The sequence below is a fragment of the Triturus cristatus genome, chromosome 5_1, assembly GCF_964204655.1.
Source record: "Triturus cristatus chromosome 5_1, aTriCri1.1, whole genome shotgun sequence".
Classification (NCBI taxonomy): Eukaryota; Metazoa; Chordata; class Amphibia; order Caudata; family Salamandridae; genus Triturus; species Triturus cristatus.
The window spans coordinates 583403725-583430743 of record NC_140587.1 but is presented as its reverse complement, the minus strand read 5'-3'; the positions used below and the strand labels follow the sequence as shown (position 1 = coordinate 583430743).

The following is a 27019-nucleotide window of genomic DNA, read 5'->3' as shown; positions in this document are numbered from 1 at the left end:
TTGGTTAAGGAAGTTTCACTTACGGCTTTTTCTGGTAATATTTTCGAAACTACATGCACGATGAGGGAAAATTATGGAAGTCAGTGTGTGACTGGTCAGACTTCGGCATCTGACCAGGCAGTCATGAGAATGACAACTGATGGAGAAAGATGGGTCGGTGAAACCTTGGCTTTGAGCTCATTGGGGTTTTTGGACCTCTTGGCCCTACTCTGCTTTGAAGAGATGAGTTTTCAGTACCTGGCCAACCTGTAGGAAATCTCCACTCTCAGCTCCACAGGAAGGGCATTCCTAACAGAACAATATTGCATGAGAAGGTATCTTTCTCTAAGTTTTATATCGGGATGGAGTGGACGCATGGCCCGCAGGTTCCGGGTGGTCGGTCTCAGACGTTGGTATAATGATGGGGGGTGGTGTAGAAAAGACCTCGGAGAGGTACCCTTGAGTGCCGCCATGTACACCTTTCTCAGGGATTAATGTACTTGTTATCTTTCTGTCAGAGAGAGCCGAGGGTGAGGGCTGTGGGGGGCTGGCAGGCCTGCAATCCAGGGTGTCTACAAAAGCAGGGCACTTCGTGCTATGCAGGTCGATGTGCCTAGAAGCACAGCTACTCTGTAACAATGATGCTTTACCTTTTACAGCGCCATTGATCATTGAATCCAAACCCGAACATCGATGTTTCAAGTAAAAAAAATCGAGCACACTTGTATTGATATTATCCAACAATTGCAACTCGTAGTTCACTGTAAGGATATTTGCAAGAACAAAAAGTTGAGACCAGACTTCCAAATGACTTTGTCAATCATTTTATTGTGAGCAGACATTGTCCACACTCAAGGGCTCATTGTAAATTAAATACGTTAGAAAGATCACACATGGAACACACAGGCGCAAAATAAATTAAATAAATTAATTAGAAATCTTTTTCCACTCTGCAAACTTCTGAATCGCACAATAAATACATTCGAAACATAACGCAACATAAATTCAGAAGATGAGATTGTTACTTGGAGCACAAATGTTATCACATCACACGTTTCCCACTCATAATATTTTACAACACACATTTAGCAGTTTCGGAAAACCCTTGGCTGATGTGTGTTTTTTTCTACAAAACATTTGGCAGGTTTAAAATGGAAGGAATGTTTTAGGTTAATCCAGCTTTGGCCTAAATGTCCTCTGTTTTGCTTCAGTCATTCCAGTCAGTCGCTTTTGGTTGGAGCTCATTCCACTGAGTATCAAGCACCATAACACATTGCTCGGAAAAATTGGGTAAAGTTGGTAAAAATTGCGAGTTTAACTCGTTTATAGCAGTGCTGCTAATATTGGCAACAATAAATCAATGAGTCAAAGCAGAGCTACATTTTATCTTTATTGGTGGTCGGCTAAAGCTAGAGGGACCAGCTCTCTCCAGGTCATCACCCACACTGTCTCCAGTCCTTGTTATTGTATAAGTAAAGCAAGATTGCAACATTCAGCATGCATCCGGCGAGCACCCGAATGTTCAGGACCGGAAATAGTGCCTGTAATGACCCGGAAGGAGGAAGTGACACTAGCTGGACCTGAGCTGAATCGAGTAGTGTTTTGTGCCTTTCCACTCAGGTTTTCAGTCAGGTTTCAGGTGCTTGGGTGGCCATCTGCAAATGTATAGTTGTCTGCCCAGTCAAAGGCCTTTTGTCTCCAGAGTGGCTCTTGCCTTTGTGGTGGGAATAGCTTCGGTGAAATAAACACAGTAATGATCGGCCCACCATGCCAAGGCACTCGAAATGGCTGTCTATCCTAGGGAAATGAAATGAGTGTATCTGATGCACTGTGTGTTTCCACCTAGGGTGTGGAAGGCATTTTTTCAGCTTTCAAGGGTAGATGTGGTGCCAGTTCATAAGAAGTGGTCGAAGGCAGAACATCACAACTGCATAAGGAAAGATCCTGCAGTCCAAATTAGTGGGGCTGATTTTATAGTATATGGTCAAACAAATTCCATAGAACGTGGATCAGAGTGAATTTAGACATAAGTGATCTTGTTTTTTTTCAATTCTAAAGCAAAAATGTGGATGTACGAAACAAAGTTTATGCGAGGTACATAGGCTTTGAAAAGTATTCTACAAATTGTCCCACTAAATTCCACTTCTTAATTTGAATCAAAAGGAAAACTGATCCCACGTTTGCAGATTGAGTGAACAGTGGTTGAATGGCAGACTACAGCGGGGAATATTTCTTGACACATCCTTCAGCTGGTTTAATGTATGTATTATATTATGTATGTGTGCTGCTATGGATGTATTAATGCATGTGTGGCATTTCACAGGTTTTTCAGTGGATCAAATGTTTCTTTACATAGAGAGGAGCCTTTGGAGTGAATCATCATGTTCAATCCTCTTGTGTAGTGCAGACGCCGTAGCTTTTCTAGGCAGTTTTATCACGACAGACATTGGGTTTTGAATCTTGAATTGACGACTACATAAAGGCAGCCATAACACTAGTTTAGACTTCCAATGTTTTACAAATGTTGTTGTATAAAACCTAAATTCTTTGAATTATAATGTGCCACCTGCGTAAGAAATCCCCTGTGTTTCTATTGCTGCACATGCAAAATTTGAGATTGCTATCATATCCACTCCTGGGCTCTCCTTTATGAAGGCAGAACACATTTAACTTCATTTATCTTTATACCCAAAAGGTCATTTGATTAGTTGGTGGTCCCCCCGCTTGAGCTTTCGCTAGTTTATCCATAGTTGTTCATACTGTGTCAAACAAAATTGAGTATTTTCTAAAACTGGTCTTACCAATTTACGATAAAGTGGATTGATTACTTCTCTTTTTCTACACAACCTAGTACTGCATTTTTATTTGTGCTATTCATTGGTGGTCTACATCTAGTTTAGTGACAGCTTTTACAACCAGATATTTAATGGAGGCAATTAATTTCAGCTACCCACCACTCATTTTTGAATAACATTTTTGATTTTGTGGCATTACTAAGTTGGTTGTAGGTTTCGTTCTCAAATGCTAGCCTAATTAATGTCAACTGCATTGGGGTAACAAAAGAGATTAGTTTGACACCACTTATGTTCTAGCACAACCATTTCAGTGCTTCTGAATAGACTAATTTCTGGCATGGATTTTTTATTTATTGTAGAATTTACAGATTAATAATTTATCGAGAGTCTAAAAGCGAGGAGCAATATTTCTGCTGATCGTAAACAAGCAGGCAGCAATATAATACCACGGGTTTTGCCTTTAAGAAAGGATCTGGAAACCCTAGGAGAAAAGCAATACCAGTTGCAAAAAAGGTGTAGTGTGTCAAGATCTGTGTGTAACGTGCAGGGCGCACTTTTGAATACTGGCCTGGCTGACGCACCCGTACATCCACCCAAGGATGATTTCATGAGTACCTTCAAGTATGCTCACATAAACACCAAGTATTTAAGTGCTAAAAGACAATTGGGATTGAGTTTAGTGCTACATCATATTCTTTATAAGCTCTTAGGCCAAAGACAGTGCAAGTCAGGACATAGTGCAGAAGGCGTTCATATATATCAAGGTGGATATGAGTGCCTATTTCATGCTCCAACACTTTTGCGAAAGGTTTGTTTCATTCTGTATTACCAGAAGCAATAGTAGTCAGTACATTATTATAAGCCACCTGAATGAACCAACCGCATCGAACACTTGAGTCATGAGGTGAGGTAAAGCCAGTTATGGTTTGTATCTTAGTGAAAAATAGCATACAATGGGATTTTTCCCCCTCTATTTAAAATTAAGCTGTCTCTGTACACCTCTTCATTTATAGTGGTTCTCTTATGCTAAATAGAGAACACTGGCTATCAATCGAGGTTGCGGGGACAGAGAGTCAGTCACTTACAGAGGAAAGGATTAACACAGTGCAAACAGTCACACTAGGCTTTAGGATGCCTGCAAATGTGGTCAGTGCAGCATCTCAATGCTCTGAAACCAAGTTTGAAGGAACTCTGCATAATGAACTTCATCAGTGGCTAATAATGGTTTGTCTAGCAATGTTATATACCTAGATTGTTGTGTTATTTGGGATTAAATTGAACATTACTGGTTTTTGTCTTTGGAAAAGATTGGTTGATGCTCCAACACTGGCTGTTTTTGGCCTTCCTTTGGATCAACGGTAGACAATTACTCAGATTAGAATGAAGAATTAGATGAAACCTCTTTCTCCTGTAAACCTTAAATACTTTGGGCCCTCTTCACAAAGGTAAATTTACCCTTTTAAGTAAGTTTACGATTGTTTGCTATTCACAAAGAAATTTGCGAGTAGTATCTTTACGAATGCGGAGTCTCCTCACATAAAATGATAGTTTTTTGTATGCGAAGGAACCTCGCACTCGTAAAGATACCACCCATATATTGTCTTTGTGAATAGCAAACAATCATAAATTTACACAAAAGTATACGTTTACCTTTGTGAATCATGCTCTAAGTGTGTGAGGTGCTCCCTCTTAACCCGACGAAGCCTCCAACATACTGTCCAAGTCTGATTATAACTTCTGGCTTGACCTACTGGCTGCCTTGACAGACCATCGGCTGCCAGTCATTGTTATGTATACTGTGTAGTGATTGTGCAATACACAACTGCACTCATCACATCAGTGCAGAAATAAAAATAATAAACTAGCTCCCTAGGTACAAATCTAACAAAGCTGGAGTCAGAAACATACAAATAAAATGATGTATTCTGCATCCAGCACCTTTGGCAGTAGAGTGTGTGAACAAGGATAAAAAACACATATTAAGACTGGACTCGGACTGTGGAAGGGTTAGTGAAACAGTGGAACCTTGTGTCTCACTTGTGATGAGGCACTCAAGCATAGTCCTTGTGCAAAAGGGCACCCACTCCAGAAGTGGAAGAGCACCGGCAGCATCGCTACTCAATCTGCCTCAAAAGCACCATTCTTGGCGCCAAGATATCCCGCCTTCTTTTTGTGCCTCATCCACATTTTCTTTAGTATGCTCGGCGTCCCACTGGGCATGCGCTCCAAGAGGAAAGACGCGTCTGTTCCTTCCGGCTGTGCCTGGTCTTCTGTAGTGTTTCGATGGCGACAGTCAACAGGTCTGCAAGTGACAGGAAGAAAAGGTGGATCGTCATTTTTAGCAGTCATGGTACAGTCATGAACAGTAGTCAAAAAAATTACTAAAATTAATACGTTGAAATAAAAGGGCATGGGAGACGTCCCCAACAAGTATGCTACAGTATGGTTATGAAGAATGAGCCTGGTGGAAGAAGCCTCACTTATTCAGATACTCCACTGGTGGGTTTGATTATACTCATACTTTGGTTTCGTTTTCGACGTACTTCTTAAGTAGGGTTTACTCTATCATACTTCACATAAAGAGCATAGTTAAAAAAAATCTTCTTTTTATTAATGTCAACAATAAACTTTGTGTATTTTAAATATTGTTTTTTTTTTTTTTGCCCGTTTTATATTTCTAAGGCCAACCACTAGATGATCCACTCATTAATAGCATACACAGCCGATATGTGTTTTGGGATTTTATCGCTTTATCCCAGTTCATGTTGAAATCTTGGCCCAGATTTACGAACATTTTGAGCTGGGTTTGCATCTCAAATGTGATACAAATCAGTGAGAAATGCTTTTTTAGAATTTACTTTCTAGTGCAAAACTTATTTCTGCTGGAAAGTTTCCTGAAAGTAACACAAAGGAGCGGAAATCCCTGCTTTGGTTACTCTGCGTCAAGGGGGTGTTCCAGGGGTGGTACTTGTGCGTTCCTTTGCAACCACAATGATTTCTGACACAAAACTGTATCTATTAATATTAGTAAACCGGGTTTTACGCCCAAAAATAACGCCACTTTGAAGCAGGCATTAAAAGCAGAAATGCTTTTATTTCTCCAAACCTTTCCCATTTTGCATGTGTGCTGCATTGTACAGCACACATCCGAAGTGGGAACATTTTAAAATGTATCTAGGCACAGTAAACCTATGCTAGGCATCATACACACGCCCTTGTGCTATGGCACAAAGGTCTGTGCGTGGCACTAGGCAGCTTGAGTTTGTGCCAGCTCAAAGGAGAGAGCAGGAAAGAGCCATATCTCTGTAGATAAAGGTTTTCCTGCTCTCTCTGTGTCATGCAGTGCAGCAACTTTGGGTGATGAACTGCATTCTGTGTCATCTTTCTAAATCCGGGCCTTTGTTTTTTATGTGAATTCAGTTTTCTGTGAACATAAATACCCATTATATGGTCCTAACCCTATGATGAAAGAATCCCACTCAACATCACTTTATGGGGAAACGATGAGTGCAATGCGGTCAGCCTACATTTTGGACCTTAACATGGGTACCTATGTTTAATGAAAACTGTTATTTTTGTCATGGTTTGTATAAACCTTTATTTTAAAGAATCTAGCGGGCTCTAACAAATACTAAAAAAAAGTGGCTATAATCAAAGGCATTATTTGGTCTTCAACGCACACATTCTTATTGTAGTCCCCGGTACTGAAGGCAACTATTTTGTGTGCGGATGTGCTTGTTGTGAAGAAGCAGAATGTTGTCACTCACAGTGAATTAGCCAATGGCAGAAGTGGGCTGACCCACTGTCCCATACTGTGGGCTGTAGTGGGTGGAATTAAAATGTGAATGACACAACAACCCCAATGAACGAAGAGGGTTGGCTGAAAGCCTCAATGAGAAAGTGTATTGTTTATTTAAGTTTCGTAAAATCTAAACTTCTTGGCTAACACCAGACCTAAAAAGCAGCTGTGTAAGTCTATATTTTGTTTTAACTTTTTGACCCAAAGCAGAAAGCCTTTTTGCTGTGAGACACTAGGTTTTATCTTTCTGACAGCATAAGTTTGTGTATAGTCTTCATCAATGTTGCATACGTTGGCTCTGAAGAACAATGACAGAAGAGGGACATGTGAGGGGCAACTCTATCGTATTTGGTTAGGAGTTATGCAAGATCCTCTAGGTGATGGGAACGAGTCTGATCTTAGAAAATGCACTATCTCGGACATCATCTAAAGGCAACAGTAATTGTGTGGGGTAAGACATGTCGGTGCATAAGAGGATTCTGCTATGAATCCGGAAAAGTGATACAAATTCAAACACTGACTGCTTCCTGTGTAATATAAGCTTATTTTGCTGCACTGAAAAATATTTGCAAGCCGTCTAATTTGATGTATATGTAAAATAGTCACTGGTCTAAAGAGGTTTGCAGAACGATAAGTGGTAGGTTGTGTGCTTTATTATGGTAAGAGCTCGGGGGACACAACAGGTGTTTGGCCCACGTATTGCCCCGCTGGGGCACTTTGCAATTACAGAAGGAGGCTGCAGACGCTTGTGCGGCCCTTCTGTAATATTGGTCGCCCTGGCTTGGTCACAAGGAGGGGGTGGGGGTACCCTCATTTGCATGGGGTTGTGGCCCTAAGCAGACGAGGAAACACTCTGTCTCTGTGCGCAAGCAGATGTACAGACGCAGGCACAGAGGCGAAGGGGGCTCACTGACTGTGCGCCCTCTGAGCTCCCGTAGATTTATTGAATGCTACTTTGAATGAAAAACCCTCGTCCTGATTATTAAGTACACATTTAAAGTGCGCATAGTTGTCGTTTGCATGTATATGAGGTGCTTTGCATAAACATTTCTGTCAAATGCCAAACACATTTGGAGTTCTCAAGCGTATGAACAACAGGGCAACAATACTAAAATAACGGTTCAGGCGATTGAACCTGCAGTGCTGTGTGCACAGATCTGCTGAGGAGGATTGTGGGGAATGGGGACATTTGCCTCTTGCGGTTCATTGTGCCAGGGACGTGACCTCTGACCCGGGCCACCTGCTAGTTTTAATATTCCCGGCGGACTGCACAAGGCGCGTGACAACAAACGGACTTACTGTTCCGTCACAGGACTGCCCGGCGGAGGCTCCTGGACTGGGCTGCGCTGCGTCACCGTGTCTGGAACAGCTGGAGGAGCCTGGATCAAACAAGAAGCAAGGTCTTTGTTGAGTTGCATTTTTATTTTAAAATGTGTATGGCACCAGTTCATGCACAAATAAACCTCCAAAAGGCAATCAACAACTAAGATATTTTTAACACAAAAAAATTATCATTTTGGATAGCTATACCCTTTACGAAATACCTTATATCATGACTACAACTGTCTGAAAAAGAAAAGTTGAAGCCTCAGTAGAATCAGGCTCAGTGTTATTAATCTATTGCCATTGTAAGTCCTGCATTGTACAAAATACAGCCTGGCATGAAGTGGGCCACGGCTTCACTCACTGTAGCATCGAGCTGGCACCTTTTAGACAGACATATGTCCACAGAGGTTCTCAGACGAGGCCAGGGTAGTCTTAGGGGTTTATTTAGAGTTTGGTATGGTTCTCTGCCAAAAGAGTGGCAGAGTAGCCTGTCTGCCAAACTCACAGGTTCCCTGCTCTACTAAGGGGCCGATTCCGATTAGGGTGGTTGGACCGCCATTGCTCCACCGCAGCCGCCAGGGATATGCCGTTTCCTTGCAGCGATCAGGCAGCCGTAGTATGCTTGGCGGGACTACCACTGTCCCACCAAGCATAATATGAGTTTCCTCTCGCCAGCGATGTCATGGAGGTTCCTACTCCTTGAACACCATGACGGAGAGGAAACAAAGGGGGCCCCTGTACCTCCTCTGCATGGGGATGCATGCAGGTGAGCACAACATGTGTTCCCCTGTGTGCATGTACTCCAGTTCCTGCATGCCATGGAATTTCAGTCCATGTCGTGCAGGAATTGTTTTTGGCGTTCCCAGTGCGGTGCACATTTTCTGAGGCACTGTCGTGGAAATGCCAAAAACCAGCCCACCAGACAGGAGGAAACTCCTAATCTGGTGGGCGGTCTGACAACGTCTTTGGTGGTGTGGCGGCGCGACGGGCCCGGCGCTGCACCGTCAATGCCGTAATCACGCCATTGTGTCAGGAGAACCACCATGGTTCCACTGCTGGAGAGTCCGCTTGCAGAAACATTTGACCCACGGCCTAACTCACGTTGGGTTGTCAGTTAATGGAACTCAGACGGTCTTATTTAACTATTGAGGGCAGACGTTATGGAGTAATTTCTTCCCATTGGGACCTCCAGGGAATGTTTGGTGGTCCTGAACAGGGAGAACAATAGTGGTTAACATTTGTAAAGGAAATGACATTTAACACCCAGGAACATCTCGTCAGCCAACTTACTAGTCAAGGATCAGGATTCTCATGCTTTCTAGTGATCTATTTGGTACAATTTGGAGGAAGTCTGGGAGAGACTTTCTGTCATCTCCAAGTGGCATACACTGAAATATGTTGGTTTATAATAAAGGTGACTCAGTCCTCATATTTGTCAGGACTGCTTGCGATATGGGGGATCCCACTCCCACAAAGAAAAGAGATGCACGTGGCTAGTGTGGGCAATGAGTGTGTCTCACTTGTTTTCGTGGGTTTTATCAATAAGATATTTGGAAATATTTTTGTCATTATTAGAATAATAGAAGGTTTACTAATGTATATTGCTTGTTTTCTACTGTGGAGTAGCCGGTTGTATTTGTTTATTACCAGCTGGTGGTGTCATCATGTTGTACTACATGAAGGGGTGCAGATACAGGTGATGGAAGTATGCTCTTCAGATATCACACACGGAGGTGAGTCACCTTCAGGAGGATTAGACTTGGTGCTCATGAAATGTGATGGATTGGGGATTCAGGTGGCAAAGTCCTCCATAGCAGTGATTTGGGCCAGGTGAAGATTTGACTTCACTAGCTACAGAGGGTTTCAGCTGAAACTATGTGCAGGATATGGCTTTTTAGGCCTAGGGCCATGTACATTGTGTGGAAACATTCATTTAAATGTGATTGGTTAAATGAAATTATCAACGGGAACCAATACAATCCCTGAGACCGAAATTTGCAGTTTAGGTTGAAACTGAATTTCACTGGATTTTTTCTCACTAGCTGCGCAGCGGAAAACCATAAACAATGTGCGAGCGGGTGGACCAAACAAAAAACATCTGTGACTGCTGAACTGGTCACTAGGGCCACAGGGTGTTACATTTGTCAAAAGAACGGTTATAAAATATGATGTGATGTCTGAGGACTAAGTTTAATAAAAACTAACAGACTAAAGCTAGCTGACAGCCTGGAAAATCGGAATAGAGCTGAGCCTATGGAAAAAGTGAAAGAATGAGAGACGACTTGTGATTGGTCAGCTAGTAGCCAAGGGTATTGACAGCCAGCACAGGCACAAATACACTTTCTGAGCATACCCTGCATACTGGAACATGAATCCCTACATTTACGAGTAGGAAGAGGAGAAGGAGGGGTGCAAAAAAGAAACCTTTAAATGGAGATGTAAAGGAGATAGAACACATAGGGACAAGGGAGAGCGCAGCAGACATGACCAGACCTTAGTGAAAACCCTGTAACACTAACAGGACTGCCTAAAAATGGTTAAGATAAAGACACATCTTTAAAAAATAAAAAGCCCACGCTGCGAATACCACAGTATGTCCTTGCTTACTTCACATGCTGCTGAGTTTCCATCGGGGTGGCTGCCACGTGACTTTGCAGTTCTTGTTTCTGATGTGTCTCCTGCAACATGAAGGCGTTAACATAGTTAGCAAGCCATTCCACCATCACTCACGTTTTAAAACCTACACCCGAAGAAGGCAGCAAACAAAAGTGAATTTAACCCTTTACATCTTCACAGAATAACAAATATCGACATTTCTTAAGATTCTAGGAGCATTTGATTCGCTGTTTGCTCCTTTAGAAAGAGTTTGTCACTGGTCAGTACCGACGGTTCTTTGGTTTACAATGAAAAGGGGAGCCCTGGTATCACCACATAAACGGTTCTGCTCCAGATAACTGCCATTTGATGCCTTTTTAGTACTCCTGTACATTGGGGTGCATTCTTTCCTGTCTGAAGAACCACATGTCCCCATCTTTACCACACAAATCACGCTTCAGATAGTATCCAGAGCATTTCAGAATTAAACCAATTCTCTTTTGTCATAGTCAGAAGGACTTGCACAAGAGCAAATCTGAAGGTGGTTACAGCCTCTTTGATAAAAATAATATGTTTTTTTAGCGCTTTGTACCACATGTAATTTCCAAGCACTGTAAATAAGAGATGTTATGATTACTCAATTTAAGGCACTCAATTTGCCCTCCGCACAAGGATGGAAGGAAGAGTGTCCCATGCCAATATTCAAATGTGATATTCAGATTGCTGCAGGCGGCTGCTTGGGTGCATGAAATAACTGGCCATCATGCTGGCTTTCGACAATCTTTCTCAAGTATTTGCTGAATTGTATCTCAAAGGTGCTCCAGACATCACCCTATTTACTCCAGTGCAGGGCTTTGTGATTAGAGGAATATGACAACTGATGTAAATCTACAGTGTTTTGGAGAGCAAAGCACTGCAGCCCAAGCCCTCGTTGGGAGAACGCTCTAATAAGTCTTGCTGGGGGGTGCGCACGCTGATCTACCCTGCCTGGCTTACTTCCTCCTGTGCTGTGGGAGTTGACAGGAGGTAGATGCATCTGCCGGTGGAAGGAGAGTGCCATCCTACTGCCTGGACCATGTCTCTTGAGGACCCGATGGCGGCCATGTTCCTTGGCTGGTTGACGTAGCTGGGGTACCTGAGTACGAGCAGTTCATCATCATGGAAGAAGGGACCACTGACACGGATACACACACACTGAAAGGTCTTCTCAGCCACAACTAACATGGTAGGTGAGAAAGGCCCAGGTAGGATGTGAGGAGCTGAAGCTACATGTGTTCATCTTTTATGAGAATCTGCCTCAATTGGTAGTTAAACATAGAAGCCACCACTAGAGCTCTAAGGGAGCCTCCTACTTAGTAGCAATTTTGATGGTTGAGGACTGGAGGATGGCTTTTATCTTATCTTCTGCTCCTTCACTGGCATGCGTCTGTCCTCAAGATGTACACCAGAACATGCTGAGGTACAGGGAGCCAGCTTGGAGCAGTGGGCCTCATTTTTCCGCCCTGTGCCATCTTGAAACCAGCAGATCTCAGTCCAAGCCTGTGTTCACAATACGAATGGCACGGGACCTCCGTGTATGCCGCAACATACTTCAAATCCAAAGAGTGAAAGATTATGTTTCCCTTTTCCTGTCCCAGATTAAGAGCCACGGGGAAAGGATTATTATGTAGATTGGTCATCAGTTAGCCCACAGCTGGAATTAACGTACCTGTGAGTATACTGCTCTTCCACATTGGTACCATCGTCCTAAGCAGCCTACCTGCAGGTTCAAATGTCTGGTAGTAGGACTGTTTAGGACAGTACTACATGCGAGTGACTTATTGGTCAGTCTCCTTACTACATCTGTGACAGTCACTTAATATAAATAGCATAAACTGTTTACTCGTGTAACCATTCCATTCTTGTCAGGGTGGCAGAAATAAACACTAATAGCTTGTATTTTCTTTTGGTCTGAAGTCTCATTATAGTGTGTAGTTTATTGTCCACTTTTGCTAACTTGTAAGAGTATGGTGTGCTGTTCTATTTCTTTCAGACACAGTAGCAGCTGCTATTTAATGGGGTGGGGGCAGGTTGTGGGGGGGCTGGGTGCACTTAACTATTTGCTGCCACCACCTCTTGGTCCTTTTCGCCCGCTTCTATAATTCCATGGCAGGAAGCAGGAACAGGAAGGACCCAGGCTTCCATACTCCCCTCGCCAATCACAACACTCCTAATAGCAGCGTCGTGATTGGTCTGAGCGCCGTGGTTCGGCGCTCACCGAGGGAGTGGGAGCCTGGGCATGTTCTCCACCCAGTGATGCAGCCTGGGTGGAGAACATGTAAAGTGCGTATGACTATTTGGCCGTTCCGGGACAGCCAGCCAAACATTAATGCGCACTTAGGAGAGTGCCAACACTCCTCACCCTGTTCCTCTGACACAGGCCAGCCCCATCACTCCCCTTATCAACTGAGCAAGAGCAGAAAAAGAAAATAACAATAACAATGTCTTACTGTCATTTTATTTTTTATTTTTCACCTGCTCACAGAGCAGCGGGGCGACACTCCTCCGCCTTAGACACCTGATGCACAAGCCCAGATGAACCCTGTTGTCAAAGTACCCAATTACGCCGCTTCTTCCAGCACTTTCTGCATGTCAGACACTGATGGTGTGCCTTGAGAACATTTTATATAAAGTTGATAATACATATAGGACCCACAGTCGTACAAAAGAGAGAAGGCAACAAAGGAGAATCCTGAGGAATAGGATTCTATCAATATAAAGGAGATAAGGGGCAATCACGGAGAACATGGTTATAAGTAAAAAGGGAGGTCAGACCACATAAAATGTTGAGAAGCTTTTTTCATGGCACCGCTGGGTCACGTGACTGGTGAGCACGAGTAACATGTTTTCTCAAAATTATGGGATTTAAAAACACTTTACTGGGGAAACTGGTAGGGGTATTCTCCCCCAATTGGTTTTTGGTACAAGCAGCGTTAAACTGTGCATTTTTGAGCAAACTACTATCCACATTGCTTATAAATTTACTGGACGTAAAAAGTGAATTTTTTGGGATCAATAGTAAACCATCTGTTTTCGTTTTTATATGTAAGATTCACATGATCTGGTGAGGTAATTTCATCGGCATTCTAATGTGCACAGTGGAGTTTGGTGGCTTCACTCACCTCTTACAGTAATGGGCAGGGAAAGAGGACATGATTGATTACGAAAGGGAAAGGGACTGAGCACAGTAAGTTTCGAGGCGCTGGAACTGCAGAAGATGCAGCACCCCCTGGCTCAACGCATGTGAAGGCTGGGATTGTATGAGCATAGTTTTTCAATTAATTCCATGGTTTTAGATCTTGTCTTAACTTGGTTGTGCGCCATTTGTCAAGTTGTCGGCATAAAGAGCATTTCAAAGAGAGAATGTCCTGCAATCGTTTTTTTTTTAAGTTTAAAAGGTTTTATTGTAAGGAATGAATTCTAAAAACAAATTTTTGACTTACAGACCATACTAGAATTTCACCTTAAAATGCATTTAACCGTTACAGAAATGTTTTCACATAGAAAATGACACGTAGGAAAAATGTGCCTGCTTCATAACATGTAAGAATCTCTTTCGAATGCATTTTTAACGTTGCAAAAATAATTCATAAAAATAACACGTAGAGAAAATGTGCTTGCCTTAAAATGTAAATGAAAATAACGTGAAGAAAAGATCTTAAATGTGCCCCTTTATATAGGCCCAAAAGCCTTTTTCTTCCAACTCTTGCTCATAGCTAAATAGACGTTTATCTAGCACATTTTGCCTAGCAGCAGCATCTTGCTAGAAAACGTGCTGACTTCAAGATTATGTTTCCTTAGCCTCATCATACCATATTAGATCATTTCACATAACAATGAACCTTGCTGCAATTCATAATGAATAGGCTGTTAGAATGAACAACAATTTAGATATACTTTAAGTATGCTTAAAAGCACATCATTGATGTATTTGTTTCAGCGCATCTGACTACCCTTTGTGTTCACCCTAGACATTGAACACAGCTTTAGCTCAGGTAAGAGGGTTCTCATGAGAACCTTCCTTTATGTTGCTAACATTTGAAACAGTGTTTTACTATGTGCCGGCATGATTGTTTACTGTGGGAATGGGTAAAAGAAGCAATAAATGTTGATGACACCATCCGATGGGTGGATTCCATTGGAGGAGAGATTTGAGCACCTACTACGTTTCTTTACATTATTGTGTGATATTATATTAATGAGTGTTCCTTGCTAATTAGGGAAGAATCCGCATTCTGAATTCTGAGACTAACTTGGAAGAGACCTTTTATGACTGTGCTACGGCAAGTCACTCTATTGCACCCTTGACCTTTGCTAGCGACAGCTATTGCTAAAGGTGATTAAAAAAAAAACTTTCCTCTAATCAGTGTTACTGCAACAATCACTCCTCTGTCATTGATATTCTGATGGTTGCTACTGCAGCTGTGGGGAACTCGGCTGAGTTTCCAGAATGACTTTTTATGGATAGTTCTTTCTATGCTCCAAAATCTTGTTCTTTTCTGAAAAGAGACTCTTTATGCGTTTCTCTGCAAAGGGTAGATTAGGCTCTTTAGTTTGGTTTGTGACAATTTCCGTTATGGAACACTCTGTAAATGATTTATGTTGTCACTAATCAACCTTTTATTCAACATTTCTATAAACCAAACTAATTTGAATGAAGATGACAAAACCATACTAATAAGACAAATAAAGGTTTTGAAAACAGTTGCAACCTCTCATCATTGACTGAACATCAAGGATCTGAAAGTTGATGATATATGAATGATATGTGTTTTCGTTCCAGCTCTATTCCTACCACGGTGGTAAAGGTCCATTGACCTGTCGTGCGATTTCCAAAGGATGAAATCTGTAAGTCGGGGGTGTTTTAGTCTTAAATACCATTTGGCCAATCCTTTAGGTGCTAACATTATTTTAAGTACACAAAGGTAAAAGAAAACGCCACTGAACAATGCATGCGAGGTATAAGGGAAAAAATCATACATATACGCATCAATTCCAATTAATGCCTTAAATTGAGAAAGACCATTTCAGGAATTTTCATTCTAGATGACTGAAGTAAATTATGAGGCATATAAATTAAACTAGTTTAATTGCATTGTGTGTTCACTCTGCGATGTATTGCTTTTTAGGTGACTGTTAACAGCAGAGCATAAGCCACACATTCTCTGATGAGCAAGGAAAACTAATTCTGAATAGAATACCAGCGCACTCAAAGGCCGCAAGATTGAAACTGTCCAAGCCTTCATGAATACTAAACAAACCTTGTGCGAGCACTTACTTTTCTTAGCAGCATACTTGACAGGAAAGAGAACTTTTTGCCCATTCTGCAGGCGTCCGAAGCGCCACACCTCATCATCCCTGCACAGGATGTCGATGAGCTCACTCGGGCAGGGCAGTAACTCGTCTGGCCAGAAGTGTATGACATCAGATGCTTCTGCTACCTACAGGGGGGAAGAAAGAATGTGATAATATTAGTGAAACAGCAGAGTAGACAGCAAAACATATTATACTGCATTATTCATAGGATAAAGTACCCGATGGCCATAGATTTTAAGGAAACTGCAAATCACCAAGGCGTTCCATGACCATATAGCGGTCATGAAACACTGAGATGACTTGCAATAGCCTTTAAATATATACCAGAGCGTATATTATTCCTTATAATATATAGTCACACCATCACCCTTTCCATAAACTGCTCAAAACCTTCAACTCTTGCTCTTTTATTTGAAGTAGTTGGTATGGTTGCAAGCATGAAGAAAAAAAGAATTATGTTGTGTGACATTAAGCACATCAAAAAGCACTAAAATATTAGAATCAGCTTCATGTAAGCTAGATGAAAAAATGGTGTCCTCTGAATGTGTAAAAACATGCAGAGATTCTATTTTTCCTGTAAAGATCTGTACATGCAAAAAATAAACATGTGTCCATAATTATCTCCTTTCTGCTAATCATGGTTCATCTGATGAAAACAGATCAAAAGAATGAAAAGCCAGTTTCAGTTTTCATTGTTTAAACTGTAGATCTAATTGCGCTCTGTGATGTGCAATAATTTATAAAAGTTGAACAGCTGTATTATTTCATTATTACAGGTGAAGAGAGATGTCACAACTCATCTCTAACAAGAACATCTGAGAAAGGTTTTTATATAGGGACTGTAGCCTCCCAAGTTTTATAATTGCATTTACATTACACAGTATACCCTCTGAAGAGGTACCAAAGAGTTTTACAGAAGGGTGGTATGATGCTACTTAGACTTAGTTGAAAGGTTTGGGTTTGTAGAATGGCTGTCACAGCAGTGACAAAGCACATTCTGATATTTCACTGCTGAGACATCACAATAGTCCAAAATAACTATTTAACAAGGCTAAAAAAACTGACAACAAATGGGCACCTTGGATACCAACACAAGCTAAAAGCTTTCCTCTCCCTCATGATCCCCAGTATAGGCTACACCATGAGCCTATGCTTGTGGGCCATGTGTTTCCTTATATGCAAACTACAACATACCTAGAATGCCGAGGCAAGACTTCGTATCTGCCTACACCCTAAGGAACACATAACAACGGCCTTACAAGCCCTTCAATGGTTAACTATGGCTAGATGATAAGGGCAGTCCTCATCGGTCATAAAACCTTCCATGGAACAGAACAACTATATTTACAGTTAAATTGCAAACAATAGTTACAAAAGAGGGTGCTATGCTCGAGATTAGCACTGTGAATCCTCATACCCCTCCTTACGGAAGGAAATCCATAGAAAGCTCTGACTTCTTGGTCCAAGCGGCAAAACTCTGGAAATTCTTGCCAATCAAAATACGAAGTATACAGGAGTGCATGAAATTTGGACAAGAGGGGAGAACTGTTCTGTTTTCGAGTTATTCCCCAGATTGCTAATCCTGGTAAACAGCCTAGAATAACGATTTTCTGCCAGCATACGCACAACCGGTGGCAATGAACGCCGTGGCCATATGCTGATGAGGTGATAACAGAAAAAGGAAATGGATCAGTACGAGTGACACCTAGTCCTCCCTCCTGCTATTGAGTAACTATAACAACCTGCCATTTCCAACTATGCAATCATGATATTGCTAATATGAGTGGGCTGTAGCTGCTACCCCTAATCACCGGGCATAAAAAGTACACACTGTTTTAAGAGTCATCTTTACTTTTTGAAATGTTCTCACTTGACCACCCTCTAATCCTTCTGCAACAAATAGTCAGCTGTTGAGAGGAACAGACTGAGGTATGGGTTAACCCGATGATGTCATTAGGGCTTATAGGATGTGATGTCATATCCACTGCCCTAGTAAACGTGCCTGGGAATCTCTACTACAAATGAGGTCAAAAGCCTTGGTGCTTGGATGGACTGCAAATTTTTTGTGAAAGATCGAGTTGGAGCGACAGTTAAAGAGTTTTTTTAAGTCGTTGGATTGAAAACCCTTATCCATGTTATACCAGCAGGTGACAGGCAATTATTAACTCTAGGCTTGATGGTTGCTATGATCCACAAAGAGGCGCTCCCAGTGGTCTGACTGACAAACTCCAGTTGGTCCGGGGTGCTGCTTTGAGAACACACCTCACAAGCATGCATATATCTTTATTGGCTGCCAGTCAAGAACAAAGGTTCCATAAATACTTCCGGAAAATCTGCAGCAATCATAGATTTCTTGGTGTATTCCAATTCCTGACATTTATACATGTGTAAATGTGACACAAAGGGCCTGATTCCGATGCGGGCAGAAAGGGCTCCGACCGTCGGTTGGAGCCCTCCTGCCCTCATCGGAATCTGCTGTTCGGATTCTCTTCCAACCGAGCCATTTCGATGGGCTCGGTCGGAAGGGAACCCGACTTGGATTTCCGAATGACTTACGACGGGATTGGAGAGCCTGTCCGCCATCCGGAAACCCTGCAGTAATCCCCCGGCCGAGGGATTACGATGGAAGTTTCCCACTGCCTTTTTGTGCCGGTCTTTCCGGCACAAAAAGACATTGGGAAACAGCTTTGGGGGCCCCCAGCAGGGCTCCCATGAGTGCAAGGCCACCGAATGGCGGCCTAGGGGGCACCAATGGTGCCCCTCTGTTGATCCCTGCACCCGGTGACAGGCACCTTGGGGTGCCTGCCACTGGGTGCAGGGATGAACTGCACCTCTGCTCTTTCAATGAAAGCATGCATTCCGTTCGGAATGCATGCTCCCATTGAAAGGTATAGGCATGTGACCGAACAGGGTTCGGTCGCATCCTACTTCCAGGGCTGTAACCGACGACAGGAGGTCATTCGGTTACAGTTCCTAACCGATGTTGGACGAACTCCGGTCCGTCCGACATCGGAATCTGCCCCAAAGATGCTTATCCCCCATGTGAAAACCTACCCTGAGCAAACACATAAAATATAGGGGTGTTCTATCCTCATTCCCACCCTTCACAGGAGCAAATTTGCATGCATTTCTAAAGAAGGAAATACTTGCGAGCAGTGCTTGAAATGGAATAATAAAAGTGCAGGTACTCTGTACCAGAGTACCTGCTTGTTTCTGAGAAGTGCTGGTACTCTCCAATTAAAAGTATTAAGTTTCTCTTTAGAAGTGCAGGTACTCTCCTTCTCAAAATAAAAAAGTGCTGGTACTCAGTACCGGACAGTACCGGCCCATTTAAAGCTCTGCAGACTCTTCTACCCAAAAATGCCTGGGATTCCACCAGTAAACTTAAAATTACAAATGTAGTAATTCCTCATTACTAGTGGAATTTACACATTTATAATTGCACCTTATGAACATAAAATTCTGCCTGAGTCTGCGAACTGGAATTGAGTTCCTATATTTGCAAAATCCTTTTGTGTGCTTAAATTCATCTTAAGTGCACAAGATGCTGTGCGGACCTGGTTCACATAGAGTATCAACATCATGGGGACTATAGTTCAGCTATCTGACTATCATAGGGTAGGTGAGAAACAAGCCGAAGACGTGGAGTTCGGCCCAGCAACTTAGCTACTCCTCACAACCCCTTCTAGAAGTTTCGCTGTTTACTTTCACCAGGTTTCTGAAAATAAGTTTCTCCAAATCTGAATAGTTTTCCAGCTAGAAAAAGATTAAAAAGCAAACACCAAACCTAAGGAAAACCCGGAAGAGGTCCTTATCCTGATGGGGCTCGTCCACTGAATTTTTTGCGCACCAAGTTGAACTGAAGGGCACAAGCAAAGTTATCTGTCAGATAATTTTCTGAGATCCTGGTGCAAAAAATCAACACTGTGAAGATTTACACCTGCATATTTAATTTAGTTTTGAGTTTTTTCCAGATACTAAGAGACTTATTTAGTAAGGGCTTACAAGTGACCCAAAGCAACGCAAAACGATACCAAGCATTGCATTGATTTACCTATCACTCAGGTCTATGTGGTCTATAGTATACATATTAAAGAATCTTATGTAATGTCCATCATGCCTAAAGTTAAGGAAGTAGGTCGACACTGGCTAGTAGCCATAGCACTATGGACCACACAGAATTTACTTTGTTTTCTAATGAGCATTTTTTTAAATGAGCACTTATACAAGCACGACCCTTGATCTCCCTAGTTACTGAATGATCGTATGATTCTCTAATTTTATTATTAGGCAACCACTGTAATCCCTATATCCTGTTTTCTTTCCTTTTTGTATTTTTCTAATGTAGGTTGTTTCTTTCAAACACAATCACTAACATGTAGGACAACGTGGCAGGACCAAATTTAGGAATCCCCCCTACCTAAAACCTATTTAGTCTGAACAGTATTTAATAATACTTCACCTTAGGGATCCACATGCCCTGACGAATGCCCCAGACCTTATAGGCTATTATTGATGGGCAGAAACATGTTGGCAAGTAGTTGGGTGTGAGTCATTGTATCAATTACCAAACCCATTTTTAGTTTTACCCATTCCTTGTGTTCCACTAAATAAAAGTACAATTTACCCACGCACACTAAGGTATTTTTTAAATATTCATCTGGATCCCCTGTAATATGGTGTTGTCCAGTAAGATTTATACAAGAACTCCCTCCTACCTAGTCAGTCTTCGAGTAGGTTGAGTCCACCTCGGTGGCACTGTCCTACCAGGGCGGGGAGAGGACTCCTATGATGAAGCATGACACTAAAAGGTGTGTGAGGTTTCCAATTCCATTAAGGATGACTTTCCACAGGTAGGGATCTAGGGTCTTGCAAAGTTCACATATGTGTCAGAGCCAATAATCTTGGGGCACTGAATACACTGCTTTTGAATCACTGTCACCGTACAACTTAGTTGTGTTATATGTTACAAGAAGGGATGTACGGTGCCATACCCTTTTCGTCTCCCCAATTGTGTTTTCAAAAATACATTATACAACAAGCAGAACGCATGGGGGGTGCTTTCGGGGCAGTGGAAAGAGAGAGGAATGCGGATTGGTGTGGTGAGAGAAAACATATTTTGTAAAATAACCAACATTTTGTAAGACTTTCAAAGCAGTGAGAGGGGGTAAGTGTGTGTGTGTTTATGTCTGTGTGTATGTAAAAATTCCAGGTGAAATCTGACAAACACCTCACTGACTGATAGCCCCTGTACCCAACTATTTACCTGAAAATACAGTTATTATGGGGGAGTAACACCCCAAACACCCCCCTGAAGCTACGCCCCTGAATACACCCCTAATTTTAGGGGCATGGGAGGAAAAGAGGGTATTACAAGGAGTGTATACAAAACGGATGAAATACCAAGAAAAAAATATTTGTGGGTGTTCACAAAAATTTTACATTGCCTGTCCCACCCTGGTAAGGTACATAAAGCTACTGAAAAAGGGAGTGTTAAAGTGCCTTAGCAGAGTGTGAACAAGAAAGAACACCCACATCTATTATGCGGTGTAGTAGCAGTATTTTCTCAAAAGGGAAACCGAGAAAAATATTTTTTGATGTGGAAATAGATGTGCAACTGCACATTTCCAGCGCACATATTCAGGTGGATGCCCATCCCACAGACAATCTGCTGGTGTAGGCATGGAGGAAATGACCAGCAGAGATTTGTACACATTTTTGAAGTCCCTACACATTGGAAATGTACGTAAATCTTAGATGCAAATCTACAATGCACATATTTCTTGCTTGTTCACAAATGTTTAGAGAATAAGGCCAATAATGCTGATTTTTCATTTAAATCACCATCATGCTCAGGTTGGTATCTGTTGCAAAGCGCCTAGTGAAGTTAAACCTGTTATATGTGCTAGGAATAAGTTCGCACTCTAGCTTGTCATTATTTAAGGCACTCAATTTCGAACACTTAATTTTACCCACAAACTTATACAAAGATGGTTTCCTCTTTCACAGAGTGCAAAACACGGCTTCAAAATATCAATTTGTTTGATGTTTTAAGCCATGTTTTACACCTAGTGAAAGAGGAAACCATCAACTGAAGTGCATGTAAACTGTGTTATTGTGTTGTGTCCTTTGTCGGAATGAGCCAACAAAATTGGAGGGATGTAAAAATGGGCAAGCAGTAGCGGCTGCTACCAAATGGGCATGGGAGGGTGAGGGGGGAAGCGGAGGGGGAGGTAAGTAAAAGATTTTTTTTTAAACTCATATCTGAATGCAGCGGGCCCAGGCTCTTCTGAACCAATCACAACACTGCAATGCAGCGTTGTGATTGGCCTGAGCACTGTGGTTCGGTGCTCAGACAGAGAATGGGAGCCTGGGCATGTTCTTCACCCCGGTTTTTTGTAGCCTGGTGGAGAACATGCAAAGTGTGCATGACATTTTGGCGGGCCCGAGACGGCCGACCAAATTGTCATGCACACTTAGGAATTGCCTACCACTCCCCCAGCCTCTAAACAGCCCAGCTCCGCCCCCATCCAACTGAGCCAGTAGTTTAAATAAAATGATAATAATGTTAAGTTATTATCAGTTTATTTTCTGTTTTTAATTACTCACTCAGCAAGTAGTGGGGCGATCCTCCTCCAGTTTAGGGGAGGAGCCGCCACTGTGGGCAAGTGCAGAAATAATATTTGCATTGAGAAACAGATAAATCAAACATAGAGCACCAAGTACACACCCTTGCATCACAGTGCAAGAGTGTGCATGTGAGGTTTTTGTATTGGAAGGGTATCCTTTCAGTACAAAATACTATTCCTAGGCATCTACAACATGGAAATAGTCTGCAGAAAAGAAAACGTTTCTCTAATTTTACGCCAGTCGCAAGTAGATGTACATTTTTGGAGAATAGCAGTTTCTACCTTTTTTATGGCTTTGCATCAGAATCCTTGGTAGGCCCACTTAACGCAAAATAGCACAACCTACGTTGTGTACTGTAGGACTACTTTCCAGTGAAACAAGTTTTGTGCTGGAAAGTAAATCACAATTCTTTTTTTTTCACTGGTTTGTGTCACTTTAGAGAGAGGGTTTCTAGTCAGACCCCTTCAACCATCAGCTTGTTTGGGTCAGGCCCCGTGATCCATTGGTTCTATGAGATGTGCTTCATGTTGTTGATCAGCCCACAGAGTTTTCCAGCTATCTACATTATTTTCTTTCAGTGTGCATTGGTGGAAGAGTAACAAGGTAGTCACTCTGGGATTGTGGCTGCTCCATGCCTGTCCTGCACGGCCTCCATCAGGCACATGCTCTCCCTCTCTTACTAAACATGCAGCAACATGCAGTCTCTGTATGAATGGTCTGCATTGACTCATGCCTCATCTTTTATCCAACCCCTCTCACTCAGAACCTGCACTGCTCCTCCTCCACCCAAAATAAGCTCTCACGCCCTTTGTGCTGCGGCTGGAAGTCTCTGTGTGTAGTATCTTGCCCCATCTTTGGCTTCAGCGTCTGTGCAGCACATATGGTGGATTGAAAACGTTATGTTTTTTGCAGTGTTGTAATGGAGAGCTCCAAATATAGGAAGGGTGGTGCTTGGCACAAGAGTAGCAGTTTGCCGTGGTCTCTCATGGAGCGCCACATGGCCTCTACTGGCATTAATGGCTCACGTTCTCCACAACTTCAGTCATTAAATGCATGTTTTCCCCTAACATCTCCCAGCGATAGAGCCCTAGAGAATCCATGGGAGAATAACCAGATGCTTAGCTTCTGCTGGGCTCCCTTTACTGGCTGGTGGAAAACACAGGAGGGAGGCTGCTCTTGTGTGGTTGAATGGAGTTTAAGGAGGGTGGAAGGAAAGGGAAGAGGTGGAGTGTGGATGCAGTTATGGAAATACCACAATCTGGTCCTTCTGTGCCTCTGCTGGGGCTGAGGTGAGCACTGGCATAGAGGATATTCATTTTCAAACTTTGTATTATGGGTGCTAGTTACTATTAATGACTCATAATTAGGGGTGGGCGTAACTCGCGCAATTCTGTGTAGTGTAATCATGCGGAATTACCTAAGAATTCAGTGAGATTATACTTGAATTACATGAGAAAAGTAATTCTGTGTCTAGTACTATTTTCTCAGCGCAAAAATGCCACTTGCGTCCCAAATGGTTGCGAGGATACCTTTTGTAAGCAGCTCGCTAAGGTCAAATGTGCTCTTAGGGTAGGATTTTCCCCCCAAATTACTATGAGCATTATGTGCTATTTTCTTAGCACAAAATGCACCTACACATCCAAAATGGACGCAAGGATGCATTTTGCACTAAGAAACATTGCTAAATGCGGCAGAACACGGCGAGCAAGTGCAAGTGGCCACTTGCGTTCACTAAATGTGCTCTTGTTATAGGATTTTTTCCCCAAATTACTCTTAATTACACAAGGAGGTGTAATCACATAATTAGCATTAATTTCAGGTACAAAGAGATTAAAAAGGAAACAAAATCCTCAGGAAAACCAGGAAGAGTTCCTTATCCTGATGGGGCTCATTCATAGAATTTTTGTGCACCAAATTGAACTGAATGGCACAAAAAAGTTATCTGTGAGAGAATTTTGTGAGATCCTGGTGCAAAGCATCAAGACTGCGAAAATTTACACCCACAGATTTAAATTATGCAAGGTGGAGTAATTGCGTAATTATCTGTAAATCTGTGTCGAGTAATGCGAGATTACCTAAATTACTCCAAATACACCGGCGTAATCGTAATTCTGCCCAGGCTTACTCATAATATACTTTTGTCACTAAATAAATATCTGTAGTTGAGTATGATGTAAATTGTATGCCACAAATTCCAAATGCCTCGGCTAGATTTGGAATTTTGGAATTTAGAGTTTTAGTTATATGGAAAGAGGGTGTGTATAAAGTCTGAGTGCTGATTTGGAGTGAGCCCAGAGGCAGAAATGGAGTTTTACAGCGAGATGTGAAGTTTAGGCGAAAGGGATGTTTTATAGCACTCGTAGATTTCATTAAAGATGGTGTCAACTTCAAGGCAGAAACTCGAAGGCGTGATCTGGACGAGACCAATGACTTGGAACAAATGTAAGTGATGGTGTGGAGGCCGCAAGCATGGGGAAGTCAGAGATTCAGAAGTTAAATTAGAATGAATGAGCTGTTTGGCATTTAATTATGGACCAACATTCCACACACTTTTAACAACGTGTTTGGATAATTATCTGATTCATGTGCACCCTTGTGCACTATAAACTGGTTTAGAAACCAAAGTACAAGACAACTGAAACAAAATAGAGCAGTCTTTCAAACTACATTGTTTGGTCCATGGGAGTCTTATTTTTCAGTGTAAAATGTGTGCGCTTTGGAGTTGAAAACATTATGGAAGAACATATAAGGGTAAATCACAGACACTGAAGCTGAAGGTGTCTAAAGGATACCGCATAGCACATAGTTCAAAGAATTTCCCATATTTATGGACAGCTACAACAAGTTGTGTGTAGGGATTCCACCCTACAGAGTGAATGAACGGATGAGTTCTGTGTTAACCTCATACTGCTACTAATTACTAATAACCACCAGTTTCCTCTTGCACTCAGATGACATACTACCTGTGAAGTCATGACCTAGCTGCACAGAGTAGGAGTGTGGTTGAACTGATGGAGGCATAGGCATTTCTGAAGTTAGCGTGTGTCTGCATGTTCTGGAGGTTGGTGATACGCTCTCTGAAGAGAGCCTGAAGGAGGAAGCGGCCTTTTTGAGGTACAGTTGGGCAGAACTCATGGAGTTTTAGCGTGCAGTTACATAAAAACGTAGGAGCACATTATCAAGAAACGGCGTTAAAATTATCGCCCATGTTCTGGTGTCAACATGGGCTTCTATTGGAATTCTCTGCAGCATATTATCAAGTCCAGTATCGCCGCTTTAGCGGCAGTTTTCTGCCGCCAAAGCAGCGATAATTTTACCGCCGTGCTTGATAATATGCCCCTTAGGGAGATTCCGCAGAGTTCAGCCCACCCTCACTTTTGATAAAACTCTTCCTCATTTCTTTCTGTGTTTATCTAGTGCTTACTATGACTATTTTGCAACGTTATCTGAGATGGTACGGAGTGACGTATGCTGTGTGGAAGTAGAGTATTGTTATTTTACAGATCGAGTGTTGTGTATATTCGTCAAAACGCTTCATTGCACCTGGCCACTGTCACCACCTTACAATTTATCATATGCATGCACCTGGATGACAGGGCAGGAATTAGTTTGCATGTGGTAAATGCGAAATGCAGTCAAGCAGTGAATGGACAGGTTTACAAAAGAGATTTCTGTGCTTTGCAGATGTGGCTCACTTTGACTTAAGAAGAGTCACTTACAATCAAGCTGTACAAGACAATATACTTGTTTTGACTCTCTTGCTCAATTTTATTGAACAGCTCTAGAAATTTTTTTCTAGCACACATACACTATGCAATCTCACCTTGTGCACCCCTTACCCATCACTAGGGCAAACAGCAGCGGCCTCATACTGATTTCCTGTTAAGGGAGACTATCTTTCATGGTCACTCACCGGCAGCATCCCACAGGCATCACAGAAGCGCCGTCAGGAGGACACGGTATCTGAGCAGGCTTAGCCACCCCGGACCCCATATCCTCCGGGACGGGGACCCCCGAGCACACCAGTTCAGGAAAATACAGCACTCAACCACCCCTCATCAGCCTGCCGCACTACTTGAGCCCAGGGATCCGCCACGGCCTACTGCAACTCGCCTGCCAACCTCCACTGGTTCCTGCTTCACCACATCTATCCACCCGCAGCTCATAACTTCCCCACTGCATCTGCCATTTAGTCTATCAAAAGCTTGAACACCTGACCCAATCCACCAGCCTCCAGCTCTATTGTGACAGGGTCAAACTTTCACCAATAAAAGTCAAGCCATAGACAGCCGTTTTAGTCATTGGAGAACGGAGATGAAACATGTCTGTCTCCCGTTGGCTGTCATGCGAGCTTATGTAGAAAGTGCAAATACAAGCAAAACATTTTAAACTACAATACCCAGAAGGCATTTCGTAAGACAGAGAGGCAAACCATTTATGGGGATTGCAGGTTATTGATAACTTCTTTTATACATTTGCATTTGATTTATGGTCATAGCATTCTACACAGTTAATGGCGGACTCGCTTCGAGACACTGAT

General features: G+C 42.4%; 1 protein-coding gene across 1 annotated transcript in view; it reads right to left on the bottom strand.

Moving 5' to 3' along the window:
- Positions 1-796: 796 nt before the first annotated feature.
- VXN (vexin) overlaps positions 797-27019 on the bottom strand; it is a 56242-nt gene continuing 30019 nt past the window's right edge. The window contains exons 3-6 of the mRNA XM_085605516.1: positions 15812-15974; positions 10507-10577; positions 7873-7952; positions 797-5076 (exon numbers count right to left, since the gene is read on the bottom strand). Of these exons, the coding sequence (XP_085461642.1) occupies positions 4893-5076; positions 7873-7952; positions 10507-10577; positions 15812-15974 (498 nt within the window). The 3' untranslated portion in view covers positions 797-4892. The remainder of the gene's footprint in view (positions 5077-7872; positions 7953-10506; positions 10578-15811; positions 15975-27019) is intronic.